Source organism: Dendropsophus ebraccatus, chromosome 15 (assembly GCF_027789765.1).
Source record: "Dendropsophus ebraccatus isolate aDenEbr1 chromosome 15, aDenEbr1.pat, whole genome shotgun sequence".
In the NCBI taxonomy this organism is placed as follows: Eukaryota; Metazoa; Chordata; class Amphibia; order Anura; family Hylidae; genus Dendropsophus; species Dendropsophus ebraccatus.
The window spans coordinates 40,828,615-40,842,235 of record NC_091468.1 but is presented as its reverse complement, the minus strand read 5'-3'; the positions used below and the strand labels follow the sequence as shown (position 1 = coordinate 40,842,235).

Below are 13,621 nucleotides of genomic sequence, written 5' to 3'. Positions count from 1 at the left end.
CCCACTGCGAGCACGGTATACTAACCTTTAGGGTGATGCGATTTTGGGGCTGCACACCGTTTCACTGGTCTTTATTGTGACAAGAACCTTTAACATGGCTCATGTTCTGGCAGAAAAAACTAAGTTCTGATTCATAGAGGGGGGCTACAACATGTCTTTTCTGACTTAAGGATGCCTGCACACATACAGTATTGCAGCAAATTTTACACTGCAAATGCTGCAGTGAAATCCGCTCAGTTCAACAGAATAATTACGCACTGTGAAATGCTTATGTGCACCCTCCACACCTCCGGACACCACCAGTCCGGTAAACACAGTAATATATACAAAAAATGTGAAGGAAAAAAGGCTCTCTCACCAGGTCACTGTAATCTTCGGGTATTTCAACCCACTGTACTCCAGCAATATGGAGTACAATATACTCACAGAGTCCACTTGACTGCAAAATTCTTATTTATTTTTTATTGAATACAGCATTCAGTAGTACGCTCACAGCTGATGTGTCTCACATTCGGACGCCCACATACGTCCTCCTCATGGACGTTTCGGAGGATGCAAGCTCCTCATGATGCGCATGAGGAAGGAGGAGCTTGCATCCTCTGAAACGTCTGCAGTCAAGTGGACTCTGTGAGTATATTGTACTCCATATTGCTGGAGTACAGTGGGTTGAAATACCCGAAGATTACAGTGACCTGGTGAGAGAGCCTTTTTTCCTTCACATTTTTTGTATATATTGCAGTGGAATCCGCTGCCATACTCTGTATTGTCTTTCCCGATGCCCCTGCCCACTTAACCCACCATCTGCCAGGCTAATACATTACCTGTCCACGCTCCTGTCTGCTTGTCCAGCTCCCTGACATCTCACTCAACCAATCGGTGGCTGGAGTGGGATGCTCGGGAGCCGGAGCAGCAGACGTGAGCGTGGACAGGTAATGTATTAGTCTGGTAGCTGGTGGGTTAAGTGGGCGGGGGCTGCATTCTTGCAGCTGAATGAAAATCTGCTGCAAAAATGTAGAGCCATAGGGAACGACACTACAGAGTATTGCGGCAGATTTGGCTGTGGGCCTTGCAGTGGAGGTTTTAGGAGATTTTAAAGAATAAATCAACCTTAAGTGATCCTTTGGCATGTCATATAGGAATTTGTCATGGATGGGGCTTGTCAGATGACACCTTTCTCGTTCCATTCCAAAAAGCAAGGCACAGTTTACAGAGCTACTATCCTATGTTGTCAGGTTCTGTGGGTCCCAGAGATCTGCCCACTACCGATCAGATACTTTACCCCTATCCTGTCTCCAGTGATACACAAACTGAAAGAGATCTGTTGATCAAGGCTGGTGGGGTAGGGAAAAGCCTCTGGACACTATCCAGAATACTTTTGGATCTGGCAGTATGATAGTAATGGCAAGTTCACTTTAAAACTTTAGCTGATTCTAAGGACTTGTTAAGAAGTTGATAGATTCGGTAATTCTTATTCATTTTAATGGTGCAATCTAAAATGTGTGACCATCCTATCAAGGCTGTGGAGTCGGAGTCAGAGCTAGTTTTGGCTGGAGTTGGAGTCGAAAAAAATGTACCGACTCAGACTCCAGCTTTTAAAAAAATCTTTGAACAATTTAAAATTGAGTTTTGATATGAATTTTATAAGTTTTGCTCATCAATATATATTATGAGCAACATTCTAATAGGACATTGGCCCTATTAGATAAGGGTGGTCGGGGAATATATCAGTAATAGGACACTGGCCCTATTACATAAGGGTGGTCGGGGAAAAGTTGTCGGTCCCTATTTGGCAGTTTGTTTCTGAGCTGGAAGAGTCCATTGTGTGGGGGGAGATCTGTGCTGTTCACTTCCTGGATGCTGGATAACTGTATATGAGCATCAGTGCAATATGGAGATATCCTGTGTAATATAGAGGAGGAGGAGAAGACATAAGTAGTGTAGCTGTAACCTCGGTCCTCAATGTGGTGTTTTTCTTCAATGTTCTATGGCTGCAGCTGTGTGTGTGTGTGTGTGTGTGTGTGTGTGTGCGCGCTATGGCTGCAGCAGGCTGTGTTTGTGTGCTATGGCGTGCCCCCACACCCACAGTGACCCTTTTCGATCATTATGTGTAAACCCCTCTATATCACTATGGCTGACCTCTATATTACAGGTATCTGGCATTGTTAGCAGTGTTTCTGTGTGTATGGTGAATATTTAGTTAGAAGATTGTCAGCAGGAAAAGATCACCTGCTCCATCTAGTCTAGTTGTGAGTAGTTCAGGTCATGGAGGCTGGAGACTGGCTGCATCCACTGCACACACAGGAGAAGCTGCTTTATATCTTTCCTTATTCCCTCATAAGTCGCCCCAGGATCATGTAGGACATTAGGGAGAAGCTGCTGAGCCGATGTGATAAATAACTCCCCTGGTATATGACCGGACATTTATGAAGGAGCAGGAGTTGGAGTCGGTCCTGATAAAATTCAGGAGTCTGAGTCGGAGCTGCGGCTTACCGACTCCACAGCCCTGCATCCTATAAGGCTCACCCAAAACAATAGATATGGCATGCTGTAACTTGTAGTGGACTCATATACATTCCCTCTGCTCTATTAGACGTATACACACGTGTTTGGGAATACATACCACTGTAATCCATTAAAAAGTGGTGGCTACAATGTGCAAAAACTTACAGGAGCACAAGGGATTGTAGTCGGTTATTACACCCAGATATCTCTTCTCTGATTGACAGTGTTTAGGTAAATTCTCAGTCAAAACCCTACGATGTGAAGTTTGAACAGTAGGTGGCAGCAGTGTATAACATCCTGATGCACAAGACATGAATGTTTACTTGAATACATATAATTCATACAAACACTCAGTGGAACACTATATAAACAAAGAATTTATTTATTTATTTTTTTCTTCCAGATCAGAGACAATCTATCTATCAGTCTGGACAATCAATCTTCACCTTCGCCCCCTATTTTGATCCCACCCCTCCGGATGTTTGCCTCGTGGTTGTTTAAGGTGAGTTATATGTGTTTTTACTTCAGGATGGTCCATTTGTGTCACATGAGGATTAGATGTCATCATGTGATGCCTTTCTTGTTTTACCTTTGAGGCCATTACCCTGCGCAGTGTCATAATTATTACATGTCAATGGAATAGGGATATATTACTGGTGCACCCTGTTCACCAAATGATTTCTAAACAGGCAACTACCATGCCGAACGAGTACAAGGAAGGCAAGCTGCAGGCATACAAGCTGATATGTGGCATGATGACACGACGGCAGGATGTCCTACCCAACTCTGATGTCTTGGTTCATTTTTACCTTGTCCTTCACAATGGCCTCAATCATGAAGATCAGGTAGGTGTTGTGGACATTGCTCCTGTGCTGAGCATGTCATTTATTTATAATGCAGTCAGTGACTTAGCTACCATAGAGATGTAGGGTAGACAGGTGCCATGGGGCCCGGGGATGCACAGCGAAGATAAGAGTCGTCCTGTGTCCTTCTGCCTAACCCCTTATGTACTGCAGTGTTTAAGTGACGCAGTGTTCAATTACATGCTGAAACATAAAAAAGGGTTAATATGCAGAGGACAAGGAGAACTCTGCTTCACTGCTCTGATAATCCCTGACCTCTGTTCTCTGGCTGCTACGATCAAGTAGGAAAATGTGCCAGAGGTCAGGGGTTATCAGTGCACGAGCAGTGAAGCAGAGATCTCCTTGTCTTACTTTTTAACTTTTTTTTTTTGTGTTGCAGCATGTGAGAGAACTTTGGGTCACTTACACACTGCAGTACATATGAGGTTGGGCAGAAGGTATTCTTCTCTTGCACCTATGTATTTAACCATAAGGGCTCCTAATGGGTCCTTATAGTTAAATACAATTGACTGACAGAACAAGCAGCCATTGTCTCTCTGCTGCTCCTTCCTCTGGTCACATCACTGAGCCTATATTATGCAGTACTTTGTGTTGTGTGTAGGGGAGGGAGGCCCCCTGAATCCTAGCTGCGCCCCTGAATGCAGTATTACCTACATTATACTATACTTTTATTATCTAAATATTCTCATCTCCAGTCCTAAGTTTAGTATTCACCCATGATAAAACTGTTCTGAAACTTGTTTAAAGCTCTGCAATGTGCATTTCCTCTGTGACTCCTCCTGGAAATGTATTAATAAAATGCTAGCTGGGTGGTGCACTTCCCCTTGTGGAAAGGGTAAGTCCTTACACAATCTGTTACAGTCAATGCAGTGCTGACAGTGTCTGTGTCATGTTGGTACACATCCTATTGACAAGGAGTTGTGAAATTATTTATACCAGGAGGAGTAACAGAGAAGCAGTAGAATAGGAAACGATGGTAAACTGACAGGTCCTCTATACGTATATTGTATCATTCGCTTTGCCCATGATAAATTCTTGGGCCATCTTGTACCATTATATCTACTAAATTAAGATTTCCATATCACCTGATTGGCGGCACAGCACACACTGTGACAGTGTCGTCCATTCCTCCCATTGCCGGACGTTTCCTGAGATGTCATTCGGTTTGTACTTATGCAAATGTCCAGTTGGTTCACTGGATGCCAATCCAGTGCACCAACTGTACATTTGCGTAGATACAAACCGAATGACATCTCCTCCCCTCAGTAAGGCTTCAGGCTGAGAACATTATTCTCAGGACTTTATTCTGAAGGTGGGCTGTCACTGAGGGGAAGAGACATCTGTGCACTGGGGGCGCTGGGGCCTCTCCCAGTGCACCAAACCTGACATTAGCAAGTATAAACCAGCGGAGATCTCAGTGGCAACAATGGGAGAAACGGACAGCACCATTACAATATGCGTGGCACTGCTGATCAGGTGATACGGAAATTAAGTGGTTATAGTGGTATTTCACTTTAATGCGGTCTCTGATAGTGTGTGTGTGTGTATAACATAATATAATATTATATATATATATATATATATATATATATATATATATATATATATATATGAGAAATTCTGCAGTCCTCCTCATTTGGGTGAATGGAAGTGAGCCTCACCCTAAGACTGTGCCACTGGCCATAAACCATGATTCTCTTGCCAGTAGAATAGGAGAATCTGTAAGTCATCAGCCAGCCGTGGGCTATGCCAGGTATTCCTAGAAATCACACCTTTACAATCTGTACTGTTCATTAGCAGAATTAACACACATTGTGAAGATCTTCTGGGGTTAACATGGCCTCACGGGGAAGAGGTTAAATGCGCTAAAACATAATAAACCCTTCACAACGTCCAATCTAGTGACTGAAAGGAGCACAGTGTCAAACCCCTTGTCTTTGTCATCCGGCAAGAATAATACATAAAGGAGCCCTTTATTCCTAATGCAGGTCAAAATAACCTGTTCTTGCTGTCTTTTGGACTACAAACACGAGAGACCACATTATCACAAGAAGTCTCAGCTTCCATGCGTCATTGTACTTTGCACTAAACGTTGTCTTCATTGAAGTGCTCTGCTTTGGAAGACTGTCGCCATTTTTTTTATGAACAATGGTCATTACCTATGATGTAAAAAGCTGATATTTTCATGTGGGAATGGGTAGATGAGAAACTATTTGGGAAGAAAGTGATAACGCTGTATGGTATCGTATCACCTATAAAGTAGAGTGATGCTACCTCAATGACTAATGGGAGGTGTGGGTGGTTTAGTGGGGTTGCGCTTTGTATAGACATACATCTGGCTTATTTAAAGCTTACTGGTCTTTGCTTGACTTTGTTATGGTAACCCTACATAGTGGGGACAGGGTGATTGCTGTTATTGAGCCCCTGAGAGTCCATGATGCACAGATATTGATCATTCTCTCAATTTTAGGGAGCAGAACCAGAGACCAGCAGTACTCACACAGGTTCTTCCATTACCCTAGTTGTCTGTTCAGTCACAGCACCTACTCTTTACTGATATGCTATGACATAGTGTTGGTGAACGTGTAGTGGACTTAACAGGATGCCCTATGCTGGGGGATGACTTATAGTACACCACTATAGGTTTCACTTTTAGCAGAGACAAAGTTACCAATGCATTGGTTTTGCAAGGTGCCATGTGAGCAGAAAACAAATGCTGCTGCTGAGATGAAAAGGAAGACCTAATTTACCTTTCAGGGACAGTTTGAATCTTTTGGAGACAGGCTTACATATTGCAGGCACCCAGTCCAAACGCTCTCCCCCTCTCTTGTGTGCAGTAGTAGCTAAGCCCTGCCCCACTTCCTGTATTCTATCTTGGTCTGTCTGTTACAACACATGGAATTTTCCTAACAGACATAGAATTGAAACGCCTAGTAACCAGGGATTTTTTTGGCCACAAGATGATCTGATGGCAATTGCTAGCTTTTATCAATGCAGGGGGATAACAAGTAATCCTAGGGTTCATGTGATGGTGTCCCAGTGCACCATAACCCTCTTATCAGCAGCTTCTATTAATCGTCCTCCCTTATACACTGGGGTAATGCACACTGTTGAGTACATGGATAATAACCACAGTGATGTTGATGTAGAGGAATAATACACAAGGTCACATATATCCATATTTTCACATTGGTGAAGGACGATTACTATTAAGCATGAATATGATTAGGCTGATTCCTCTGCAGAGAATTCACAAGAATTTGGTAATTTTGGGGGGCTTTTACTTTTGTTTAGTTGTGGTAAAGTATAGAAGATGTGTCAGTACATGTACTGTGTAGGATGCGAGGGTCCACCCGTCTAATGGCTGGAAAGGTCAGCAAATAAACCCAAAGGATTTTCCTTTCAGCAGAATCCCTGTGATCAGTCACTCTCCTTGTTACTTGTAAAATAATAGCCGCCCCGGCACTACAATTTTAGCTTATTCCGGCGGCCGGCTGCTGTAATGATCGCTGTTATTGTAGAAACCAATATGCTGAATGCTTTAAGAGCAGGGAAAATGTAATAATGGTCATGTCCTGATTTGTGAAATAGCCTGATATGTAAATGGCTGTATGAAGTGCAGGTATGTGTGCAGAGGAAGGACGACGGCTAAGAGACAAGGAGAAGTCCAATGCACTGGCTGCTCTGCCCTAGATATGCTTTATACAGATGAAGCTGCTCACTATATGGAGGGTGACCTGTTCTGTTGGATAAAAGGGGCCTGCCATGCCTCAGTGGTATGAGCATTTGCTTTACAGACCACTACAGACAAAGGTTAAAGCGACTCTCTACCCACAAGGTTAACCCCCCCCAAAGCGCTTGTACCTTCGGATAGCTGCTATTAATCCAAGATCTGTCCTGGGGTCCGTTCAGCAGGTGATGCAGATATTGTCCTAAAAAACAACTTTTAAACTTGTAGCCCCATGTCAAATTGCGGTGGCCTAGAGTGTCTGTGCCCTAACCTTGCACCACCCCTCCATCCCTCCTTCCCACCCTCCTCACCAGCAAATCTGCAGCAGTGTGAATGTACCCTTAAAGGGAACCAATCTCCTGAATTTCCCTGCCTGGTAAAAAAAACATACTTAGATCTCTTCCTGCGTTGTATGCTTATTGATGTCATATAGTCATTTAGGTGTTTCTTCAGGGCAAAGTAGTCAGTCCCGGAGCTGATCTTCGCTGTAATCACGCCATTATAGGCATGATTCACAGCCCTGTGTCACGGAATCATCATCTAGAGGAGGGCCTGGCGCTGTGTAGTTTCTTTGACGTTTTTGTTCTGACAGACATGCGCAGTTGAGCGGCATCCTATCCCTGCTGTACTGTGCATGCCAGAAATAGTTTCAGATTCTGCTTTATAGAATAACTTTTCTTTCCTTTTGTGGAGGTGGCTGCAGCGGGGTCAAAATGATCCATCCAGCGTGGTTCTGTAAGGCAGAGTCTGAGGCTATCGCAGTCAGAGGCTATTTTGAACATGCGCAGTACAGCAGGGATTGGATGCCACTGTACTGTGCATGTCTGCCAGAATGAAGACACTAAAGTGGCTATGCAATGCCAGGCTCTCCTCTAGATGATTATTCCACTTTGTGTGGGAGGGTGTCTAAATCTGCCCATACAGCAGCTGATAAGTACTGGAAGACTTGGGGTTATTAAATAAAGTCATTTGCATATATGTATAACTTTCTGACACCAGTTGATTTGAAAGAAAAAAAATTATGTTGCTGGAGTACCACTTTAATCTGCATAAGCTCAAACTCCCCCTATGTTCACACTATGTTAGCACCTTCCAAGACACATATATGTTGGCACCCCCCTAAATTGTGAAAGGATGACATGACGTGTAAGTATTTTCTAGTATATAAGGAAGATAATACTTGGATAAAAGCCCTAGATGACTGGTGGGTGCCACATGAGGGCGCTGTTGCCTATGGTATTTCTATAGAAGCGTGAACCCTACTCCACAGAGCTACCACAATGTCTTCTTCAGATCTAAAAATTCAATGTTTCATTGCGTTGAGAATACAGATGGTGCGGATCCATACGAGGCAAGCATACACTAATGAAATCATCTTCTTACCGGCTTTCTAATTGTTATTTGCCGTAATGTACAATTCCTTTCCTAGTACTGAGGATGACATTGGCATGAATCACAAGCGTTCCCCTGCTCTGTGGAATGAATGCCCTGACCTTTTTGATATAAATTTTTTAGAGAATGTTCTCGAGTCATGGTTCATGTCCATTATTAGGCTTCAGGCTATTATTTGTCTATTAAACAAAATGTTCAGGGAAAGAACAGAGTTATGCCGCTTACTGTTGTATTTTCGGAGCAGTATGCATATCGTGTGTGACTTACGTAGGCATGGAATAAATTCTCTTAACTTTTCATCCAGAGTTCAATAGATGACCTCAAAATGGGGAGCTTACCTCATATGAGCTGTCTGTTCCATCCCCTATAGCCAAGAAGGATCACTCAGTCCCCTTCCCTGTAGTCCTGACTGCTTAGAATCTTCATCAGAAAGATAGCATACAGGAATTATGTATTCTGCCATCTTGTGATGTAGCCCCTAGCGTCACCCTTGTTCACACTAGCGTAGAGGGCTCTGTTTATAAAGCATCTGTTTCTTATAACAGATTACAATAGAAGCCTAAAGGCCCTATTCCACCAACAGATCTGACGACAGATTATCTGCCAAAGATTTGAAGCCAAACCAGGAACAAACTATAATCAGAGAACAGGTCATAAAGGAAAGACTGGATTTCTCCTCTTTTTAAATCCACTCCTGGGTTTGGCTTCAAATCTTTGGCAGATAATCTGTCGTCAGATCTGTTGGTGGAATAGGGCCTTAAGGGTGCGTTTACACAGAAAGATTTATCTGACAGATTTTGGAAGCCAGAGCCAGGAATGGATTTGAAAAGAGGATAGATCCCAGTCTTTCCTTTGTGACCTGATCCCTGTTTATAGTCTGTTCCTGGTTTTGGCTTCAAAGATCTGTCAGATTAAGTCTCCAGCGCTAGTGCCGCATTACTCCGCTCTGGTCCCGGAGTCCCCAGACGCTTCCTGGGACCCGAGTTGTGACGTGTGAGGTCCACTCAGCCAGTCAGCGGCCATAGTTTGGTCCTGCCTTGGCCGCTGACTGGGGACCAAGGGACGTAAGCGGCAGTATACAGCCACCAGCGCTGGAGCGGGGGAGGTAAGGGCATGTTATTTCTTTTATCCCCCCAGCACTTGCTAACAAAATGCTTCTGACCGGACTTCTCCTTAGGGGTGCGTTCACACCTACAGGATCTGCAGCAGATTTGATGCGGTGTTCAGTTATTTAAATGAAATCTGCTGCAGAAAATCAGCTGCAGATCCTGTAGGTGTGAACACACCATTAATCTGTGAATTGTGACATTCAGTCAAAGAGAATCTGTCATCTGTAATTCGTGTTACAGCACATAGCGGTTAGGTCAAGGAGACACATGGTACCTTTCATATATCTGTCTGTGCTTCCAGAACATAGAAAAAGGCTTTTATTCTCAAGTGCAAAGAGTCAGAGGCTTTCCTGAAGTGCTGGAGTGTAATGCCTCCTTGCTTCCCCTCTCATCCCTATCCCTGCCTAATTGACAGCTGGAAGCTGTGGATTCACACGTCCCATAAAGTTGTCAGTAATTGTAGATCCGTAATCACGGTTCCACTTAAAGCACATTGATGTATATTGAGCTTTTCACACATTCCGTGTTAATTTTGATCCGTAATCTGTTCCATAAAAAAGGACATATACTAGTGCGGATTGTGATTGCGGTATGGATTACCAACTATGGGATCCGTATCTGTGACGTCAGCAAAAAACACAGATCAAATCTATGCAGACCACCGCTATCTCCTATGGGCTTTTTGGACGATCTAAAGATTGTCCGGGTAGCCCCACCGCTCTGATCCGTTTGCTGTCGGCACGTGTCATAGTGCGGTCAGCAATCGCTGATCTGGCAGGTTGGTGCTTGCTTGCTCCTCCTGATCAGCCCGTGTAATAGGGCCTTAAGTATTACACATTGAGGAGATTTACTAAGTAAATGTAAATTTATTGAGATTAAAAATTATGAGCGAACATCAAACACGGTGGAAATAAAATCCTTGCCGTGAGAATTACAGTGGAAATACACTTCCAAATACAGTGGAAATAATCTATCACTTATCACTTATCATTGAAGAATCTGTGACCTCCTCCCCTTTTGGAAAGAGGTTATTGTGGAATCTTTAAGAATCCACTTTGTAAAAAAAAAAAAAAAAAAAAACCTTGAAAGGAGAGACTGGAAGAATGTCCTATGAACAGATGGTGATGGTCCCAGTAAAGAGCTATTAGGTTTTCTCCTGCATGTCATGAGTATGCTTCAATATGGTCGAGCTGTAAGGTGATAGGCGACACTTTCCTCATTTAAATAGTCCTCTTTGTAGCGGAGAGGTGAGCCGGGGCATGTTTACTGGTACTGGGCCATTAGCAGCAGATGCTCAGAATATCATTTCATGTGTTTGCCTGGATTTCTTTACACACATTTTTAATAATACATTTCAGTAGGGACGGGCAGAAACTGAGGTTGCGTTAAAGCAGAGGTCTTCCCCCGCCCCCCCACCCACTTTTAAGATGTAATGTAAAGATCTAAATAGTGAATTAGTCTTAGAGGCTCAATACCTACTGTATATGCAGACTGTGCACCATCGAGACCTCCGAGGCCAGGACTAATTCTTTCATTTACTCTCTATGTACTGTATGTATGGGAAAGTGACATCACTTATTTTGTGCATTTTCACGTTCCCCAGGATGCCATAGGCTGTATCCACGTTTTCCTGGCAGCCCTAGGGCTGCATCTAACTTTTGCAGACCCTAGGAGTTAAATACCAAACGTTTGGTTTCGGACGAACGTTTCCAAATCCGAAGTTTCGACAAATTCTCTCTGGTTGGGCAGATAATTGCTGTGCGTAATAGGACCTTAATTGTGGGGCCCCTGCAGTCTCAGTAAGGGTCCTATTACACAGAGCGATTTTTAACAATAAACGATCGCAAACGAGATTGTTTATCGTTCACCATATTTCACAGAACGATAATCGTTAGTTACTACGATCGTTTACTCCTTCTGATCCCAGCAAAACAATGAACAATGTGCAATTACACTGAACGATTAGTGAACAAATGCGGAACTTGAGCGAATGATTGTGGAATTACAGCGAACGATTAACGACATTTTTTCGATCGTCGCCTGAAAATACACAGGGCTATTATAGTTTAAATTCGAACGATTTAACGATTTTTCGCATGATAATCGTCCCGTGTAATAGGGCCCTAACTGTCGTTGTCTATGAGAGTGAAGAATAGCATTGTACTAGTCAGTCTCAGCATTTCCACAGACAATGAAAGGAGGGGCAGAGTATGTGCTCTGCTGCATCATTCAGATGGGAGCTTTGGGAGTCTTGTTCTCCCAATCACAGATCCTTGTTGGTTGGACCTTCCCTGGTCACACCTTTTATCTCCTATTCTGTGGCTAGTGGATAAGTGTCCATTGTGGCTTATTCCCTTTTAGGACTCCTATTTGGTCTGAGGCTCCTTGGTGGCTTCTGTCACAGATTTCATTCATGGTCGAAAAATGAAGCCGATAATCCTGACAGATCCCACTGACCATAATAAGTCTGTCATAATAATAAGGTTGTCATGTGGTGCTCATTCAGGATGTGACTAGACATGCAATGTGTTTTTTGGTCTAGTCAGGACCCACTGTTCAAACGGAAACTGAATCAGAGCTCTGACACAGATGTGAACATAATCTTAAAGAGGTTGTCCACTGAAAATCTTTTTTTTTTTTTCTTTTTTCAAATCAACTGGTTTCAGAAAGTCATATAGATTTACTTCTATTTACAAATCTCAAGTCTTCCCATAGTTATCAGCTGCTGTATGTCTTGCAGGAAATGTTATTTTCTACGTCTGACACAGTGCTCTCTTCTGCCACCTCTGTCCGAGACAGGAGCTGTCGAGAAGCAGCAAATCCCCATAGAAAACCTTTCCTGCTCTGGGCAGTTCCTGTCTCAGACAGAGGTGGTAGCAGAGAGCACTGTGTCAGACTGAAAAGAAAACAACATTTCCTGCAGGACATATGGCAGCTGATAAGTGTGGGAAGACTTGAAATTTGTTAATAGAAGTAAATTACAAATCTATATAACTTTCTAAATCCAGTTGATTTGAAAGAAAAATATCTTCGCTGGAGTACTGTGGTCACTACAAAAAAATTACGTTATTAAAGAGACATCCTCTTTAATCTGACCCAGGGATTGAATGGCGCCGTCACGGGGAAGCCGGTGCCGTGGTCGGTTTTTTTAGACCATGGCCTGGTTCCCGTGTACGGCACTGGTCTATCTACGGGTATCAGGCCGGAGCTGAAGTACAGTAGGCGGGCCGGCCCGCCACCAATGGGAGGAAAATCCCTCCCCTCTGACACGGCTTCATTAGAATAAATGGAGCCGCGTCATACAGGGGCGGGGGATTCCTCCAACTGGGGTCGGGCCGGCCGACCGACCTCCTGTGCTTCAGCTCCGGCCTGATACCCGTAGATAGAACGGCGCCATACACGGGAACTGGGCCGAGGTTCAAAAAACCGACCGCGGCACCGGCTTCCCCGTGATGGCGCCGTTCTATCCCTGGGTCAGAATAAAGAGGATGTACCTGATGGTACATTCTCTTTAAAGAGGAACTATCGGCAGTGTAGCAGGCAGGCTGGAGCAACGCTGTAGGATGGGTCAGTGCTTTCAACAGTGCTAACTGCACGGAAACGGTGCTGAGGTGGAAGGTAACAGACATAGCTTCCTCCTCGGCACCCTGTGGGCAATAGGGGGCTATCAGCAGGTTAGATTCATCTGAGCAAACACCCAATCCTAGGCCGATCATTTCTTTAGGATCAGCTTCAAGATGTATCCTTATCGGCCGCGCATCTTCCTGTGTAAACAGGAGATGTGAGGCCAATAACTGTGAAGGCAAACTGACAGCACAGATCACACAGCAGTGCATAGTGCGCTGCTTCTGTGATCTGGCATCCGGCTCTCCCATCCAGCCGGTGTGTCTTCAAGCCCCGCCTCCTCCTCAGTCATTTTAGAGGATACAGCATCAGGACGGGAGAGCCAAAGAGCAGGATGCTGGATCGCCGAAGCAGCACACTAGGTAAGTATGCACTGATGTGTGACCTGGAAACTAAAAGCA

The 13,621-nt window shown here is 44.0% G+C and overlaps 1 protein-coding gene across 3 annotated transcripts in view; it reads left to right on the top strand.

The window, feature by feature from the left end:
- RALGAPA2 (Ral GTPase activating protein catalytic subunit alpha 2) overlaps positions 1-13,621 on the top strand; it is a 206,921-nt gene that overhangs the window by 67,803 nt on the left and 125,497 nt on the right. For all 3 annotated transcript variants that reach the window (XM_069955233.1, XM_069955234.1, XM_069955235.1), the window contains 2 exons: positions 2,906-3,004; positions 3,192-3,347. In XM_069955233.1, the coding sequence (XP_069811334.1) occupies positions 2,906-3,004; positions 3,192-3,347 (255 nt within the window). The remainder of the gene's footprint in view (positions 1-2,905; positions 3,005-3,191; positions 3,348-13,621) is intronic.